The sequence below is a fragment of the Schistocerca americana genome, chromosome 9, assembly GCF_021461395.2.
Source record: "Schistocerca americana isolate TAMUIC-IGC-003095 chromosome 9, iqSchAmer2.1, whole genome shotgun sequence".
In the NCBI taxonomy this organism is placed as follows: Eukaryota; Metazoa; Arthropoda; class Insecta; order Orthoptera; family Acrididae; genus Schistocerca; species Schistocerca americana.
In genome coordinates this window covers 84,738,408-84,758,567 of record NC_060127.1, presented here as the reverse complement: position 1 = coordinate 84,758,567, position 20,160 = coordinate 84,738,408, and the positions used below count along the sequence as shown (strand labels likewise).

The window sequence follows — 20,160 nt, the reverse complement described above, 5'->3', positions numbered from 1 at the left end:
TGAATTCATTGTCCCAGGAAGGGGAAACTTTATTGACACATTCCTGGGGTCAGATACATCACATGATCACACTGACAGAACCACAGGCACATAGACACAGGCAACAGAGCATGCACAATGTCGGCACTAGTACAGTGTATATCCACCTTTCGCAGCAATGCAGGCTGCTATTCTCCCATGGAGACGATCGTAGAGATGCTGGATGTAGTCCTGTGGAACGGCTTGCCATTCCATTTCCACCTGGCGCCTCAGTTGGACCAGCGTTCGTGCTGGACGTGCAGACCGCGTGAGACGACGCTTCATCCAGTCCCAAACATGCTCAATGGGGGACAGATCCGGAGATCTTGCTGGCCAGGGTAGTTGACTTACACCTTCTAGAGCACGTTGGGTGGCACGGGATAAATGCGGACGTGCATTGTCCTGTTGGAACAGCAAGTTCCCTTGCCGGTCTAGGAATGGTAGAACGATGGGTTCGATGACGGTTTGGAACTACCGTGCACTATTCAGTGTCCCCTCGACGATCACCAGTGGTGTACGGCCAGTGTAGGAGACCGCTCCCCACATCATGATGCCGGGTGTTGGCCCTGTGTGCCTCGGTCGTATGCAGTCCTGATTGTGGCGCTCACCTGCACGGCGCCAAACACGCATACGACCATCATTGGCACCAAGGCAGAAGCGACTCTCATCGCTGAAGACGACACGTCTCCATTCGTCCCTCCATTCACGCCTGTCGCGACACCACTGGAGGCGGGCTGCACGATGTTGGGGCGTGAGCGGAAGACGGCTTAACGGTGTGCGGGACCGTAGCCCAGCTTCATGGAGACGGTTGCGAATGGTCGTCGCCGATACCCCAGGAGCAACAGTGTCCCTAATTTGCTGGGAAGTGGCGGTGCGGTCCCCTACGGCACTGCGTAGGATCCTACGGTCTTGGCGTGCATCCGTGCGTCGCTGCGGTCCGGTCCCAGGTCGACGGGCACGTGCACCTTCCGCCGACCACTGGCGACAACATCGATGTACTGTGGTGACCTCACGCCCCACGTGTTGAGCAATTCGGCGGTACGTCCACCCAGCCTCCCGCATGCCCACTATACGCCCTCGCTCAAAGTCCGTCAACTGCACATACGGTTCACGTCCACGCTGTCGCGGCATGCTACCAGTGTTAAAGACTGCGATGGAGCTCCGTATGCCACGGCAAACTGGCTGACACTGACGGCGGCGGTGCACAAATGCTGCGCAGCTAGCGCCATTCGACGGCCAACACCGCGGTTCCTGGTGTGTCCGCTGTGCCGTGCGTGTGATCATTGCTTGTACAGCCCTCTCGCAGTGTCCGGAGCAAGTATGGTGGGTCTGACACACCGGTGTCAATGTGTTCTTTTTTCCATTTCCAGGAGTGTATATTTGTCCAATGAATACCTGTTTATCATCTGCATTTCTTCTTGGTGTTGCAATTTTAATGGCCTAACCCAAAACTCTACCCTATGCACCAACTGTGGAGCACAATTAACATGTGCTGACGAAGGTAGTTACCATACATGTGGTTACAGTGTTGCCAGATTGCCCCGCTTTAACTGCTTTCTCTTCCGGATGCACTCGCTGGACGAAATTTTATGACAGCCTTTTTTTATCGCTGGCATGTGAATAGTCGCGCCGCGAAGCCCGAGTGCTCGAATTTCGCTTCACCCTGTATACCTTTCAACTTTATAACAAAATCCTCAGAAAAAAGACCCGGAACTAAGTACCGCCTACAACTTCTAGAATTGGGTAATATTACATATGCAGAGACCATGCACGCTTCTAAGTAATATTTCTATTTCAAATCATTTATCTTTTTAGGGGGCACACGAGAACGGGTCACATAATACTCAGCATTTACAAATGAAGCATATGCTGACAACTAATAACGTACAACAGGGAAGTAGCGTCTTTTGTTACTATTTGGCTTGAGCTTATGCTGCCAACAGTTTCGAACAAATACTAAAACGTGTTCATATTCATTTAAACTCGTGTTTGTAAGTGTCTGGTTGGTATCTGAGAAATGTATAAAACTTATTGCGATGTCGAAAAGTGTGAACTTCAGTGTAAGGCAACAGAACTGTGTAAAAAATTTTATTTTGAATGGAATTGTGTGCTACACGACGCGAAATTCAGACTAGCCGACGAGAAAGCAATCAATTTTCAATGAAATTTATACGTGCTATCTGACACGAAAACAAATGACTCTGATTGAAATCTTGGCCCCGAATATTGCTAACCTTTATCTTTAGCCTTGCAAACAATCACTGTACCAGAGGTGTTACTGTAATTAAAGAGCAAATGAAGATAAATTTGACGCATCTGATTTTATGAGAAAACAGTAAATTCACAACATACCACTTCAGTGAAATCTTCTACTGGTATTAAGCGCCAGAACTGATACTAATATATTCACAAATAACACTCTGACAATCACTGTGTCTTAGAATGGACGTGAACTATGATGGTAATTAAATTTATTGGCATATCTTGTGCACGGAACACTCGTCTACTCTGCAACCTGTAACTAGTAGGAATATTGATATAACTGTCCAAAACCAAATTTAGTTTGCCGTACTTACAATGTGCAATGAAAGACGGTACCTCAAAAATTTTTACAAAAACGCTTCTCAGTAAACAACTATCGATGTGCAACGCGAGTATGCAAAACCACGGTCATGAAAGTAAATGAAAAAGGGAACTAATCTTAATGGCTGATCAAAGAGAACCAAGATCCCAAGTTTATTTATGGCTCATTAAGCCATGATAATACACCTCTTCAGAAAGTTTCGTACTTAGACGAACAAGCAAAATATTTCTTAATAACTATCCTGTGTACAATTACTTTCCATGAAACTTGTTTCAACTATAAGACTAAACAATATCATGCATTACAAGATTTTTACAGCAAACTTCAACCACACACAATGTTCTAAGAATGAGAAACTACACAGTTAAAAATATTAAACGGACTGGATTTTCTTAAAATTGGCTTTTCTCATTCTTGCATTCATATCATCTCATTTACACAAAATTTTTCTCAAAAGATATTATTACCAAATCCTTCGTAAATAATGCTGCCCCACTATATGGCAGGCTAGTTTCCATCCTTTTCAAAACAAGTACTTTGCCAGACTGTCCAGCACACACTACTGTTAGTCTCTTCAAAAGAAATAACCTCTCTGACCAATGTCTGTGGTCTCAAGTACAGGCTTACAAAGAATATGGTAATATAGATAGTACAAAAGTCGAGCATATTTATCATATTCACAACTTCCTTTAAGTTTACGGTCAAAACTTCTAAACTTCTCGAAAATTCTCATAGCAAAATCCTCAATACAAAAATATTACACTAAGAAATCACAATATAGACAGTTTCAATAATGATCTAACATTACTTTGCAGTATCCTAGTAGACACAATACTTAGTAATTTTAAAATGAAACCAACTCTATATATGTATAGGGAATAGGAAATAGGGAAATGGACATGAATTCTAGTCTAAACGTTTAGGCTAAACTTTATGTCCATTTCCTCATTTCCCTGTTGTTTTCTCTTTACGTTCTACCCAAACTTCCCTGATTCGTGTGCTGTGTTTCTGCTTCCGTTCTTCGGTCCACTTTAGGTCCTGTTTTCTCTTCGGCTCCTCTTTTTTCCTGTTCGCCCAGTGTTCCTTTATCCTCTGGCTGTGTTCTTGTCGTCTCTGTTCGGTCCATTGTGTTCGTTTGTTGTGTGGTGTCTCTTGTAGTTTGTTTCTTGCGATCAGGATCCTAAGGAGTGTTTTGTTTTGTATTGTTTCCTGTGCGATGTTGAGTTGTTTTGTGTCATTTCTTACTTCATTCATCCATTTGTTGTTTTTCCTTGAGCTAACCCAGTGCAAGTTCTATCTCGTTATCCTGTGTGGTGCCATTCTGCTGAGGTGTCCGTAAAACTGTAGTCTTCGTCTCCTGATTTGGTCTGTTATTTTCTCTGTGTGTTCGTATAGTTCTTCAGCTGGCCTCTTTATCGATACCCCGAATTTTTTGCGTCGCCCCGAATATTTTCCTGAGTATTTTTCGTTCCGTCTTCTCTATCTGTTTGATTCGTGTCTGTCCTTGTACTACTGTGGTCTCGGCTGCGTATAGTGCTTCTGGTAGCACCACTGTCTCGTAATGTCGTAGCTTGCCCTTTCGTGAGATAGCTTCCTTATTGTAGTGATTCCAAGTCAGTTTGTAGGCATTCTCTAGTTTCGCTCTTCTCTCTTCATTAGATACCTTATTTCTTCTTGTAATCTTTATTGTTTCTTCTAGGTACTTCAAATTTTCTGTATATTGTCCCATATTTTGTGTGTAATGATGGGTGTTTTTGGGTGCTCATGAACTGCATTTTCACGTTTGATATCTGTAGTGTGATCTTGGCTGCGATCTTGTGTAGTTCCTCTATGGCTCTTATTGTTTCTGTTTCTCGCACCGTTACGATGACTAAATCGTCTGCGAACGCTAGGCACTTGACTCTTACTTTTCCTAAGGACTCCTTTCTGTGTCTTTTTCCCATTCCTTCACTATTTTGTCCAGTGCTACGTTGAACAGCAATGGCGAAAAGCCGTCGTCCTGTCTGACTCCTATTCTGATTTCGAATTGTTCTGAGAGCTCTCTACAGAACTTCACTTTAGATGTCGTGTTTGTTAGTGTTTGCTCAATTATGGTTAGCTCCTTCCAATGTGCTCTGTATTCTTTCAGGATTTTAAAGAGGGTTTCTCTGTCTACTGAGACGTACGCCTTCTTGAAGTCGACGAAGGTGATAGTTATATTCTGTTTGTGTTGCAGTATTATCTTAAGGTTCCATATCTGTTCAACGCACGACATATGTTTACGAAACCCAGCCTGGTATTCGCCAATTAGGTGGTGTGTTTGCTTCGCTAATCTATTCAGCAGTGCTTTCCAAAGCATCTTAAATGTGACAGGTAACAGTCAGATGCCTCTATAGTTGTTTGGGTTCGACTGATCCCCCTTCTCGTGTAGGAGGGTGTATCAGTGCTATTCGCCATTCTTTCGGTATCTCTTCTGTTTCCCATATCTGTTTCATGATTTTGTGTATGCGTTTTGTGAGATTCAGGTCTTGTAGCTTCCAGCATTCCGCAATGACTCCATCCTCTCCTGGTTCTCTATTGTTCTTGAAGTTCTTGATGATTTCTTGTAATTCTTCTATCAATGGCGGTTCGCTATCTGGGTCTGGTGGAGGTTGTGTATGTGTTTTGTGAGATTCAGGTCTTGTAGCTTCCAGCATTCCGCAATGACTCCATCCTCTCCTGGTTCTCTATTGTTCTTGAGGTTCTTGATGATTTCTTGTAATTCTTCTATCAATGGCGGTTCGCTATCTGGGTCTGGTGGAGGTTCCTCTGTGTCCAGTTTATCTGTTGGTGATTCTGCGTTTACGAGTTTCTCGAAATATTTCGCTAGGAGGTTACAGTTGTTCTTGGTATTGGTCTCTAGTGTGCCGTCCAGTCTCCTAAAGCAGAGGTACGGTGCTTGATATTTCATCATGTTTTCTCTGAACGTCCTGTAGAAAGTCCCCGTGTTGTTCCTTGTGAAGTCTGTGTCTATCTCTTTTTACTTTCTATTTGTCGTAGTTTAGTTTCTCTTTACGGATAATTTTACTTGTCTGCTCCTGTGTTTTGAGAAATTCTTGCCAGTTTTCTGGTATCTTGTAGCTATTGAACTTCTTTCATGTATTGATTCGTCTTAAGATTTAGTCACCCTTCATAAATATACATTACTATCACGTTCCATACATAGGGTGTACCTGGAAGACTGCTCGATACTCAGGGATACGAGAGGGGCCATCATTCAAAGCAAAAAGCCTAGGAGACATGGGCTATAAATTTGCATATCTTCAGAGCTTTGGTACTGCGAAACACATCTCTTCCAATGCAAGCTCTTTGCTTACCATATCTTAAGATGTGGCAGTAGAAACAAATCCCTTCTACGGAACAAGTGCTCATAGATCTTGAGGTATGCGTTTTAGAGCCCATATTTGGTGGATAATTCTTTCTTATTTGGACCACGCTACTTCCCCACAAAATATGGAAATCAAAGAGCTTGTAGTAGAAGAGATTTCTGTCACAGTATCGAAGATCATGAAATGATCATAGCTGTTAAGGTATGCGTTTTTCTGCCTCGAATGGTCGTTTCTGTCATAACCATGAATTTTGACTATTGCTTCTGGGACATCCTGTATATTTTTGTATATATGTGTGTATCTGCTGCATGTACAGACGTGCGTTCCACATCTCCTCCAAAAGCCGCTAGTTCGATTTCGCTCTCTACCTCGAAAGAATCTCACTGTAAGCTAAGAACCACTTCATCTCCCATAGGGGTGAGAGTGAAAAGGTGGCGACACAGTAGGATAATTCATGACTCTGGAGCAATTTCAAACATATTTCGTATCTAATGATTCATCATTTATATTATTACACTGGCCATTAAAATTGCTACACCACGAAGCTGAAGTGCTACAGACGCGAAATTTAACCGTCCCGAAGAAGAAACTATGAAATGCAAATGATTAGCTTCTCAGAGCATTCACACAAGGTTGGCGCCGGTGGCGACACCTACAACGTGCTGACATGAGGAAAGTTTCCAACCAATTTCTCATACACAAACAGCAGTTCACCGGCGTTGCCTAGTGGAACGTCGTTGTGATGCCTCGTGTAAGGAGGAGAAATGCGTACCATCACGTTCCCGACTTTGATAAGGGTCGGCTTGTAGCTTATCGCGATTGCGGTTTATCGTATCGCGACATTGCTGCTCGCGTTGGTCGAGATCCAATGACTGTTAGCAGAATATGGAATCGGTAGGTTCAGGAGGGTAATACGGAACGCTGTCAGAGATCCCAACGGCCTCGTATCACTAGCAGTCCAGATGACAGGCATCTTATAAGCATGGCTGTAACGGATCGTGCAGCCACATCTCGATACCTGAGTTAACAGATGGGGACGTTTGCAAGACAACAACCATTTGCACGAACAGTTCGACGTTTGCAGCAGCATGGACTATCAGCTCGGAGACCGTATCTGCGGTTACCCTTGACGCTGCATCACAGACAGGAGCGCCTGCGATGGTGTACTCAACGGTCAACCTGGGTGCACGAATGGCAAAACGTCATTTTTCCGGATGAATGTAGGTCCTGTTTACAGCATCATGATTGTCGCATCCGTGTTTGGCGACATCGCGGTGAACGCACATTGGAAGCGTGTATTCGTCATCGCCATAATGGCGTATCACACGGTGTGATGGTATGGGGTGCCATTGGTTACACGTCTCGGTCACCTCTTGTTCGCACTGCCGGCACTTTGAACAGTGGACGTTACATTTCAGATGTGTTACGACCCGTGGCGCTACCCTTCATTTGATCCCTGTGAAACCCTACATTTCAGCAGGATAATGCACGACCACGTGTTGCAGGTCCTGTACGGGCCTTTCTGGATACAGAAAATGTTCGACTGCTTCCCTGGCCAGCACATTCTCCAGATCTCTCAACAACTGAAAACGTCTGGTCAATGGTGGCCGAGCAACTGGCTCGTCACAATACTCCAGTCACTACTCTTGATGAACTGTGGTATCGTGTTGAAGCTGCATGGGCAGCTGTACCTGTACACGCCATCCAAGATCTGTTTGACTGAATGCCCAGGCATATCAAGGCCGTTATTACGGCCAGAGGTGGTTGTTTGGGGTACCGATTTCTCGAGACCTATGCACCCAAATTGCGTGAAAATGTAATCACATGTCGGATCTAGTATAATATATTTGTCCAATGAATACCCATTTATCCTCTGCATTTCTTCTTGGTGTAGCAATTTTAATGGCCATTTACTTTTATTATTTATACAGAAATAGTGTGGGAGTAATACTCACCTGTTACCCCTAGGGATACGATTAAGGTTGGGAAGCCGCGACGTGTAAAACATTCGAAAACGACTGATATTAGTATCGAATTAACATCGAATTCATAGTTTTCACGGTCTACAGGCTCAGTGCTGATGTGCCGACGACGTCTTATCCCCAGGGGTGGAGGGGATGGGGGATGCAAAGACAGCACAGTAACAGCATATCCCTGTAACGTCTGTTGTAATTTCTACCAAACTGGTCGCACATATCAGTTGCTAGCGAGAGAAACTATGAATGTGAGACACCTCCTGTTAGCCTATGGACGGGGTAGGGGATGTAAAGTGGTGACATACAAGCGTAACTCATGTAATCCTGGAGCAATTTGAAGCAAAGCTGCTATTCATGATTAATTATTTGCACAAGATACCACGACCATCGCTGGATGTGAGATCAGAAGTGACGATCATGAAACTTGTCGAAAACGACCTGTTGGTATTTTCTTCTCGTATTTTGTTAACTCCGAAGACTTTAGAAGTACGAACCGTAATGTATTCCTAACTCGCGTTGTTTGTTTCGTCAACAAGTCGAGATAATGAGCAATGTAGGAGTCAGCAATTTTTATCAGCATGATTCAGAAGTCAAAGATCATAACACACAGCTGGATACCAGAGACATATTTAACTTTCTCTCTCGAGTCGGATGGTGTAGAACAGTGGGGCATCGAACACATTCCACTGAAATCAGAAGATAGTGCAGGCCGTTATGCGCCACAAATACAAAAATACTTGTAGAAATACGTGTGGAAAATGGGGAATATACGAGGGTTGACTGAAAAGTAATGCCTCCACCTTCGTAACTCTCCAACAGTTGGCAGCATTGGTATGCGGCAGGTACTGGCTTGTTCCGTAGCCTCTTCTCTACAGCTTCAGTTGGCGGGAAGCGTTGGCATTGAACAGTTGTGTTGTTACAGTGTAAAGTATGGAAACCAGCGCAGACGGACGGTCAATGCCATTTAAGCAACGTGCAGTCATTGAGTTCTTGACAGCAGAAGGTGTCACCCGAAAGGAGATTCATCAGAGAATGAAAGCAGTTTATGGTGATTGTGTTGGTGTGAGCACTGTGCATCGTTGGGCGAGTAAATCTGAAGATGTCGAGGCGGGAACATCTGACCAGCGTGACAAACAAAGAGTTGGACGTCCTGTGACAGCAACCACCGAAGTTCACAAGCAAAATGTTGACAGATTGCTACAGGACGATCGTCGTAACACTCAGAGAGAAATTGCAAGCACAATCAGCATTTCACAAGAACGTGTGGGTCACATTACTGCTTTGCTTGGCTATCGGAAGATCTGTGCACGATGGGGACCCCGCATGCTGACTCCTAAAACGATAGCCACCAGACTTGAGATTTGCCAGGAACTCCTCTCGCGTTACGAGAATGAAGGTGACGTCTTTCTCGATTCAATTGTGACAGGAGACGAAACGTCGGTACACCGTTACGACCCAGAGACGAAACGTCAGTCTATAGAATATCGGCACAAAGACTCGCCCTAGAAAAGGGACTCAAGACGCAGCTCTCAGCCGCAAACCTCATGGCCACAGTGTTCTTGGACGCAGACGGTGTTATCCATCTACATCTACATCTACATGATTACTCTGCAGTTTAGAATTAAGTACTTGGCAGATGGTTCATCGAACCACAATCACACTATCTCTCTACCATTCCACTCCCGAACAGCGCGCGGGAAAAACGAACACCTAAACCTTTCTGTTCGAACTCTGATTTCTCTTATTTTATTTTGATGATCATTCCTACCTATGTAGGTTGGGCTCAGCAAAATATTTTCGCATTCGGAAGAGAAAGTTGGTGACTGAAATTTCGTAAATAGATCTCGCCGCGACGAAAAACGTCTTTGCTTTAATGACTTCCATCCCACCTCGCGTATCATATCTGCCACACGTGATAATACAAAACGAGCTGCCCTTTTTTGCACCCTTTCGCTGACCTCCGTCAGTCCCACCTGGTAAGGATCCCACACCGCGCAGCAATATTCTAACAGAGGACGAACGAGTGTAGTGTAAGCTGTCTCTTTAGTGGACTTGTTGAATCTTCTAAGTATCCTGCCAATGAAACGCAACCTTTGGCTCGCCTTCCCCACAATATTATCGATGTGGTCTTTCCAACTGAAGTTGTTCGTAATTTTAACACCCAGGTACTTAGTTGAATTGGCAACCTTGAGAATTGATCGAGTAATCGAATTCCAACGGATTTCTTTTGGAACTCATGTGGATCACTTCACACGTTTCGTTATTTAGCGTCAACTGCCACCTGCCACACCATACAACAATCTTTTCTAAATCGCTTTGCAACTGATACTGGTCTTCGGATGACCTTACTAGACGGTAAATTACACAATCATCTGCGAACAACCTAAGAGAACTGCTCAGATTGTCACCCAGGTCATTTATATAGATCAGGAACAGCAGAGGTCCCAGGACGCTTCCCTGGGGAACATCTGATATCACTTCAATTTTACTCGATGATTTGCCGCCTATTACTACGAACTGCGACCTTCCTGTCAGGAAATCACGAATCCAGTCGCACAACTGAGACGATACCCCATAGTCCCGCCTTGATTAGAAGTCGCTTGTGAGGAACGGTGTCAAAAGCCTTCCGGAAATCTAAAAATACGGAATCAACTTGAGATCCCCTGTCGCTAGCGGCCATGTTGATATCCTTGATCGTGGAACATCAATAAATTCAGAGCGTTACATCACAATGCTGCGAACTCTGAAACGACGGTTAAAAAAGGTCCGAAAGGAAAATGGAAATGTTTTCCTGCAGCATGACAATGCCAAACCACACTCTTCACGTGGAACCATAGCAGAACTTCAGAGACTGAATCTCACCACCGTACGGCATCCTCCATACAGTCCAGGTTTAGCACCGTCTGACTTCCATCTGTTCCCGATAATGAAAGACGATCTGCGGGGACATCATCATGCTTCTGATGAAGACATTGAGAGAACTGTGAGACTGTGGTTGCGGAAACACAATGTCGAGTTCTTCCGTGACGGCTTCAGAAAACTTGTTCATCGTTGGCAGAAATGTATCCAACTGGCCGATGATTATGTGGAAAAGTGAGTACTGGTAATTAAAGATCACATACTAAGTATTATTTCTGCGTTTGATTTATTAAAATATTCCCATCCAAACCCATTTAACAAAGGTGGAGGCATTACTTTTCATTCAACCCTCGTATGTGAGATATGAGCATGCGAGCGAAGCTGCGTCCCAGAAACCAGTTAATAACGTATTCGTTAAACAAAATATCAAAATTCATTTTAATGAAGCGTCCCTGTATTCTGGTCATACATCTACACGTATACTGAAATCTTCACTCCTTTGAGGGGCAAATTACGCTGTTCCCCGTTTTATTCTGTTCAGTGTAGTTACAGTGAGCCTTGTTTTAAGGGGACCACACCGTTATTTAGATCGAAAAAAATCGATTTTCAGTTTTCATCATATTTCGATAGATTAAGGTTTTATTTAAGTACTCTGAAAAGGATTTCGTTGAAAAAATTTTTTTTCGATCATTTAAAGAACATTTTCCTACCACGTGTGTTTATGTGCCACGGCTTCTTTTCTGTCACCCACTTTTCCGCACATATTTTAGATCTTTATATCCCCTACATTGCACGTTAGGGATGTTGGCTATCCTTGAAATGCAACGGTTGGTATTCTTTTGTTTCTGCTGTTTGTAAACAACACGCTTTCAAACACACGGTTAGTTATGTTCAAGTGTGATAGCGAGTAGTTGTTATAGAAAACTTGCAGGTACACTATGGGCAAGCAGTTAGGAGAAATAAAAAATAATCTGGAGGCAATGAAGAGAGATGTTTGGGCCATATTCTCCCATAAGTCCTCTACTGATAAGCCATGTCATGGATAGTGTCCCTCAGGAGAAAATTCGTGGTGCAAATACAATAGGGCTCAGGCAACTGGAGAATCTTATCGTCACCAGCGTTCTCTTCCAGCTGCTGTTATTACAGCAATTAAATCAATTTTCAGAGACTTGGCTCATCCTGACCTTCTAAGGAAATGTCTGCATGGGCAGACACAGAGCCCAAATGAATGATTCAACAGCATAATTTGGAACCGCCTTCCTAAAACTGTATTTGTAGGCATGCATACAATGTAACTATGAGTTCATGATGCTGTTATTACATTCAGCTGTGGTAATACTGGAAAGTGTTGGGTACTGAAAAAGCTGGAAATTAGTCCTGGTGAAAACATGATCACTGCAACACTGCGATAAAATGAGGATAGGCGATGCAGACAGGTTTGCATCTAATATAGCCAAGAAAGCAAGACGAACATCCAGGGAGGTGAAAAAGAAGCTGGAAGACCTGCTAGAGGCCAAAGAAGGGCCATCATATGCAGCAGGACAGTTTTAATTAACTTACAGTAACAAATTTCAATAGTTTTTTCTTTACACTAAAATTTTCAGTACATATGTCCCATTTCATCAGTAACTATCACAGATAACTGAATGAAATTCTCAGAGACTCTGCATAACATAAAAAGCTGCCTCTGGTACTACATTCATTAATATTGCCCCATTAAGAAGTTCCCAAAAAAATATTTTCTGCAGAAAAGACTTAATAGTTTTTGTTAATATATTTAAAGAAGTATTTCTTAAAAACTATAAAATAGATAAAGTATAATTTAGTACAGTTGACTCTATTAGCATCATGTAACATACAGTAAAAATATTAAGGTCCTACATCAAATAGTTTTTTTCAGAAATGGGTCAAATACTTGCCTAAATTAACATGGGTTAGATAGGCAGGGTGTAGTCCCCTTAAAGGGACAAGAGTTGAGTGTTTTTAAGAAACTGTTTTGTGTTTATTTTAGTTTTTGAACATTTTCAGAATATTATTATTTTATAGCCTTACAGATTATTTTTCTTTTTCCTCGATGATGTACTAATTCAGCTCTTGGTGATCAACAGACACAACTCATCAGCCAGGATGTGCTGCAGGGTATCCACTTGCTGCTGCATCACGAATCTGCGGCTCGCCACGCTCATCATTGCTGTCCTCAGTTTGGTGAGATTCAAAGCAAAGACACATATTTTTTTACATTTATTTTACGTATGGCTAGGGCCCCCCGTTGGGCAGGCTGTTGGTCGGGTGCCGGTCTTTCAATCTGACGCCACTTCGGCGACCTGCAGTCGATGAGGATGAAAGGATGATGATAAGGACAGCACACCGCCCAGTCCCTGGGTGGACAAAATTCCTCGACTCAGCCGGTAATCGAACCCGGGCCCAGAGGCTTGACAATGCGTCACGCCGACCATTCAGCTACCAGGGGGGGGGGGGGGGGGCGGACAAAGGGGCGATCAAAAGGTTTTCGTCTAAGGGCGTTTCTGCAGCATACATGCAAGGTAGGGCGACTGCGATGCGGGTATAACGGATCATTTTTTTCCACCTTGTACAAAGTAGCACTGATCGATGAGAGGACACGAAACAAAACTTATGTCCGGAAATGCATGGTTTCCATGCTAGAGTCCATTTACGCAATCATACGTTGTTAAAATTCGCTCGGAACCATGCAGCCAGAAACAGTATCAATGCTTTCCTCCTTGAGGGTGGTACTGTTCCTCATACGTCATGCACTAGCGTCTTCACCTACCATTGTAGCTGGTAATGTTGTGTCCGATTCACTTCTCTTGCTGACTCACATTGTAGTAGATGGGATGAAGCGGTGTTCACAATGGTTCTGTATTCGAATCGAGGGCTTGCCGACGTGGTGTTTACTTATGGAAACGCAAATGGCAACAGACGGCGGGCAGCAAGGTTGTACACTACTGGCCATTAAAACTGCTACACCAAGAAGAAATGCAGATGATAAACAAGTATTCATTGGACAAATATATTATACTAGAAGTGACAAGTGATTACATTTTCACGCAATTTGGGTGTATAATTCCTCAGAGATCAGTACCCAGAACAACAACCTCTGGCCGTAATAACGACCTTGATACGCCTGGGCATTGACTCAAACAGAGCTTGGATGGCGTGTACAGCTACAGCTGCCCATACAGCTTCAACACGATACCACAGTTCATCAAGAGTAGTGACTGGCGTATTGTGACGAGCCAATTGCTCGGCCACCATTGACCAGACGTTTTCAATTGATGAGAGATCTCGAGAATGTGCTGGCCAGGGCAGCAGTCGAACATTTTCTGTATCCAGAAAGGCCCGTACAGGACCTTCAACATGCGATCGTGCATTATCCTGCTGAAATGTAGGGTTTCACAGGGATCGAATGAAGGGTAGAGCCACGGGTCGTAACACATCTGAAACGTAACGTCCACTGTTGAAAGTGCCGTCAATGCGAACAAGAGGTGACCGAGACGTGTAACCAATGGCACCCCATACCATCACGCCGGGTGATACGCCAGTATGGCGATGACGAATACACGCTTCCAATGTGCGTTCACCGTGATGTCGCCAAACACGGATGCGACCATCATGATGCTGTAAACAGAACCTGGATTCATCCCAAGAAATTACGTTTTGACATTCGTGCACCTGTGTTCGTCGTCGAGTACACTACCGCAGGCGCTCCTGTCTGTGATGCAGCGTCATGGGTAACCGCAGCTATGGTCTCCGAGCTGATAGTCCATGCTGCTACAGACATCGTCGAACTGTTGGTGCAGATGGTTGTTGTCTTGCAAACGTCGCCATCTGTTGACTCAGTGATCGAGACGTGGCTGCACGATCCGTTACAGCCATGCGGACAAGATGCCTGTCATCTCGACTGCTAGTGATACGAGGCCGTTGGGATCCAGCACGGCGTTCCGTATTACGCTCCTGAACCCACCGATTCCATATTCTGCTAACAGTCATTGGATCTCGACCAACGCGAGCAGCAATGTCCCGATGCGATAAACCGCAATCTCGATAGGCTACAATCCGACCTTTATCGAAGTCGGGAACGTGTGGGTACGCATTTCTCCTCCTTACACGAGGCATCACAACACCGTTTCACCAGGCAACGCCGGCGAACTGCTGTTCGTGTATGAGAAATCGGTTGGAAATTTTTCTCGTGTCAGCACGTTGTAGGTGTCGCCACCGGCGCCAACGTTGTGTGAATGCTCTGAAAAGCTAATCACTTGCATATCGCAGCATCTTCTTTCTGTCGGTTAAATTTCGCGTCTGTAGCACGTCATATTTGTGGTGTAGCAATTTTAATGGCCTGTAGTGTATAATGAGACCTAGCCCAGCCGACAACAACCACAACATTCAATGTTTGCTACAGTGATTCGCAGTTTTGTCTGAGACAGGGTCGTTTCAGGAAGCAGGAAATCATGATGGACGTACCCGAAATGTTCAGACTCCAGACTTGGTGTAAAATGTGATTGACACTGTGGAAGGTGACCGCCGTGTCAGTACCAGGCAGTACAGGGTAAGCCAGAAGACCGTGTGGAACATTCACGACAGTTGTTACTACCCTTATCACTTACAGCGTGTGCACGGCTTACTAGCGACAGACTTTCCACATCGAGAGCAGTTTTGTCACTCGTTTCTTCACCAGGCAACCACGATTCCGGGATCTGTGTCATCCATCCTATTCACAGACGAGGCCACCTTTACGTGGAGTGGTGTCTTCAACTTACGTAACAGGAGTAATCCGCTGAATTAGAGGCCTATTTCACTAATGTCGATTTGCATTCGGATTTTAGAACGTATACTGCATTCGAACATTATGAAGTACCTCGAAGAAAACGATTTATTGACATGTAGTCAGCACGGATTCAGAAAATATCGTTCTTGTGAAACACAACTAGCTCTTTATACTCATGAAGTAATGAGTGCTATCGACAGGGGATGTCAAATTGATTCCATATTTTTAGATTTCCAGAAGGCTTTCGACACCGTTCCAAACAAGCGTCTACCAACCAAACTGCGTGCCTACAGAGTATCGCCTCAGTTGTGCGACTGGATTCGTGATTTCCTGTCAGAAAGGTCACAGATCGTAGTAATAAACGGAAAGTCATCGAGTAAAACAGAAGCAATATCCGGCGTTCCACAAGGAAGTCGCGGCCGCGGTGGCCGTGCGGTTCTAGTCGCTGCAGTCCGGAACCGCGGGACTGCTACGGTCTCAGGTTCGAATCCTGCCTCGGGCATGGATGTGTGTGATGTCCTAAGGTTAGTTAGGTTTAAGTAATTCTAAGTTTTAGGGGACTGATGACCTAAGATGTTAAGTCTCATAGTGCTCAGAGCGATTTGAACCATTTTGCACAAAGGAAGTGTTATAGGTCCTCTATTGTTCCTGATCAATAGTAACGATATAGGAGACAATCGGAGTAGCACTCTTAGATTGTTTGCAGATGATGCTGTCGTTTACCGTGTTGTAAAGTAATCAGATGATCAAAACGACTTGCAAAATGATTTAGATGAGATATTTGTATGGTGCGAAAAGTGGCACACGAGTGGCACATGAGTACTAAAAGAAATCAGCTAAATTTCGATTACGCGATAAGTCACACAATTCTTAAGGCTGTAAATTCAACTAAATACTTAGGGATTACAATTACAAATAACCTAAATTGGAACGATCACATAGATAATGTTGTGGGTAGAGCAAACCAAAGACTGCGATTCATTGGCAGAACACTTAGAAGGTGCAACAGGTCTACTAAAGAGACTGCTTACATCGCGTTTGTCCGCCCTATTCTGGAGTATTGCTGAGCGGTGTGGGATCCGCATCAGGTTGGACTGACGGATGACATCGAAAAAGTGCAAAGAAGGGCAGCTCGTTTTGTATTATCGCGAAATAGGGGAGGTAGTGTCACAGACATGATACGTGAATTGGAGCGGCAATCATTAAAACAAAGGCGTTTTTCGTTGCGACGGGATCTTCTCATGAAATTTCAATCACCAGTTTTCTCCTCCGATTGCGAAAAAATTCTGTTGGCACCCACCCCCATAGGGAGAAATGATCATCACGATAAAATAAGAGAAATTACGGCTCGCACGGAAAAATTTAAGTGCTCGTTTTTCCCGCGTGCCGTTCGAGAATGGAACGGTAGAGAGACAGCATGAAGGTGGTTCACTGAACCCTCTGCCGGGCATTTTATTGTGAATAGCAGAGTAATCAAGTAGATGTAGATGTAGATGTAGATGTAGATGTCATCTGTGGGACGGTATGCAGATGCACATAGTATAGTGATAGCGAATCATGAGCACCGGTGCAGCTGGCATGCGTGGGCCAGGATAATTGGAGACCGTATTTTGCGTTCAAATGGTTCAAATGGCTCTGAGCACTATGGGACTTAACATCTGTGGTCATTAGTCCCCTAGAACTCAGAACTACTTAAACCTAACTATCCTAAGGACATCACACACATCCATGCCCGAGGCAGGATTCGAACCTGCGACGGTAGCGGTCACGCGGTTCCAAACTGAAGCGCCTAGAACCGCACGGCCACACCGGCCGGCACCGTATTTTGGGACCAGTCTTCCTTTCACGTCACCTAACAGTCCGGAACTATTGGCGTTTATTGCGGGTGACTTTGCTTCCCTTGCTGGAAGAAGTGCCATTGATGATTCGAAGGGTTATGTGGCTGCTACGTGATGGTGCTCCAGCCCACTTCGCCGTTAACGTCCGGAAGCATCTCGATCGTGTCTTCCATGATCGATGGATCGGACGAGGGCTCCAGCTGCATGGCCTGCTCGATCACCGGATCTCACCCCGTGCAATTTCTGGTTACGGGGCCATCTCAAAAGTATCGTGTACGCAGAGCCTATTCAAGATGTGGAGACACTGGAGCAGCAGGTTCATGCTGCCTTTGGCACTGTTCGGGTGTGAACGTGTGAGACAGAACATGCTACGGCGCGTACACCCATGCGTTGAGGCACATGGAAACCATTTTCAGCACGTACTGTAACTGGGGCTGCAAGGCGCAGCGCGCGCTATGCCGCAGTTTCTGTAAGAATGTATGACTGAGTTATGTGACTGGATTTGTGATTACCTGTCAGAGAGGTCACAGTTCAAATGGCTCTGAGCACTATGGGACCTAACATCTATGGTCATCAGTCCCCTAGAACTTAGAACTACTCAAACCTAACTAACCTAAGGACAGCACACAACACCCAGCCATCACGAGGCAGAGAAAATCCCTGACACCGCCGGGAATCGAACCCGGGAACCCGGGCGTGGGAAGCGAGAACGCTACCGCACGACCACGAGATGCGGGCAGGTCACAGTTCGTAATAACTGACGGGAAGTCATCGAGTGAAACAGAAGTGATTTCTGGCGTTCTCCAAGGTAGTGTTATAGGCCCTCTATTGTTCCTCATCTATGTAAACGATTTGGGAGGCAATCTGAGCAGCCGTTTCGGTTGTTTGCAGATGACACTCTCGTTTATCGACGAATAAAGTAATCAAAAGATCGAAACAAACTGCAAAACGATTTAGAAAAAATTTCTGAATGGTGCGAAAAGTGGCAGTTGACCCTGACTAACGAAAAGTGTGAGGTCATCCACATGAGTGCTAAAAGGAACTCGTTAATCTTCAGTTACACGATAAATCAGTCTACCCTAAAAGCCGTAAATTTGACTGAATACCTAGGAATTAGAATTAGGATCAACTTAAATTGGAAGGAACACACGGAAAATGTTGTGGGGAAGGCTAACCAAAGACCGCGTTTTATTGACAGGACACTTAGAAAATGTAACAAATCTAGTAAGGAGACTGGCTACACGACGCTTGTCCGCCCTCTTTTAGAATACTGCTGCGCGGTGTGGGATCCTTGCCAGGTTGGACTGATGGAATACATCGAAAAAGTTCAAAGAAAGGCAGCACGTTTTGTATTATCGCGAAATATGGGAGAGAGTGTCACAGAAGCGATACAGGATTTGGCCTGGAAATCGTTAAAGAAAGGCGTTTTTCGTTGCGATGGAATCTTCTCACGAAATTACAATCACCAACTTTCTCCTCCGAATGCGAAAATATTTCGTTGACACCAACCTACATAGGGAGGAACGGTCACCACGATAAAATAAGGGAAATCAGAGCTCGTACGGAAAGATGTAAGTGTTCATTCTTTCCGCGCGCTATACGAGGTGGAATAATAGAGAGTTGTGAAGGTGGTTAGATGAACCCTCTGCCAGGCACTTAAATGTGATTTGCAGAGTATCCATGTATATGTAGATATAGCAATGGTCTCTAGTACGGAAACCAAGCAGTTCCGGACGTAAGCCGGCCAGAGTGGCCGAGCGGTTCTAGGCGCTTCAGTCTGGAACCGCGCGACCGCTACGGCCGCAGGTTCCAATCCTGACTCGGGCATGGATGTGTGTGATGTCCTTAGGTTAGGTTAGGTTTAAGTAATTCTAGGGGACTGATGACCTCAGCTGTTAAGTCCCATAGTGCTCAGAGCCATTTGAACCATTTCCTGACGTAAGTTCATTAGACAAGGGTGTGGTGTGGCATTCGCGACTTTGCTGACGTGCGTGCGGTCTGTGCGGAAACGTGAAGTATGACGCACTACTGAAGGCTATTTCAATGTTTGAGGTATAATGTACAGCTAAAAGTTGTCCAAAAAAAAAAAAATGGTTCAAATGGCTCTGAGCACTATGGGACTCAACTGCTGCGGTCATAAGTCCCCTAGAACTTAGAACTACTTAAACCTAACTAACCTAAGGACATCACACACATCCATGCCCGAGGCAGGATTCGAACCTGCGACCGTCGCGGTCGTGCGGTTCCAGACTGTAGCGCCTTTAACCGCTCGGCCACTCCGGCCGGCAAAAGTTGTCCAGTCACGATTTGAATTACTAAACATAATAGTAATAAGGATCCAAAATTTCATAAAAATGAACTATTTGTTGGTGCAGGTAGATCAACTATTACCCGCCAGGTTAGCCGAGAGCGCTAATGCGCTGCTTCCTGGACTCAGGTAGGCGCACTGGCCCCGGATCGAATCCGCTCGGCGCTTTACCGTCGTCGATCGATGTGCTGGCCAGCCTGGATGTGGGTTTTGGGCGGTTTTCCACATCCCACCAGGTGAATACCGGGCTGGTCCCCACGTTCCGCCTCAGTTACACTACTCGCAGACATCTGAACACGCTCGCACAATTCCATGAATTACACTCGACGCAGACAGTTGGGGTACACTAATTCTGTCCCAGGAGGTACGGGGTGGCGGCAGGAAGGGCATCCGGCCACCCCTTCACACTAACCTTGCCAAATCCGTTCCTAGCAATGCCGA

General features: G+C 44.9%; 1 protein-coding gene across 2 annotated transcripts in view; it reads left to right on the top strand.

The window, feature by feature from the left end:
- LOC124551010 overlaps positions 1–20,160 on the top strand; it is a 44,489-nt gene that overhangs the window by 6,816 nt on the left and 17,513 nt on the right. For both annotated transcript variants that reach the window (XM_047125854.1, XM_047125853.1), the window contains exon 2: positions 12,893–12,989. In XM_047125854.1, coding sequence (XP_046981810.1) covers positions 12,912–12,989 — 78 coding nt within the window. In that variant the 5' untranslated portion in view covers positions 12,893–12,911. The remainder of the gene's footprint in view (positions 1–12,892; positions 12,990–20,160) is intronic.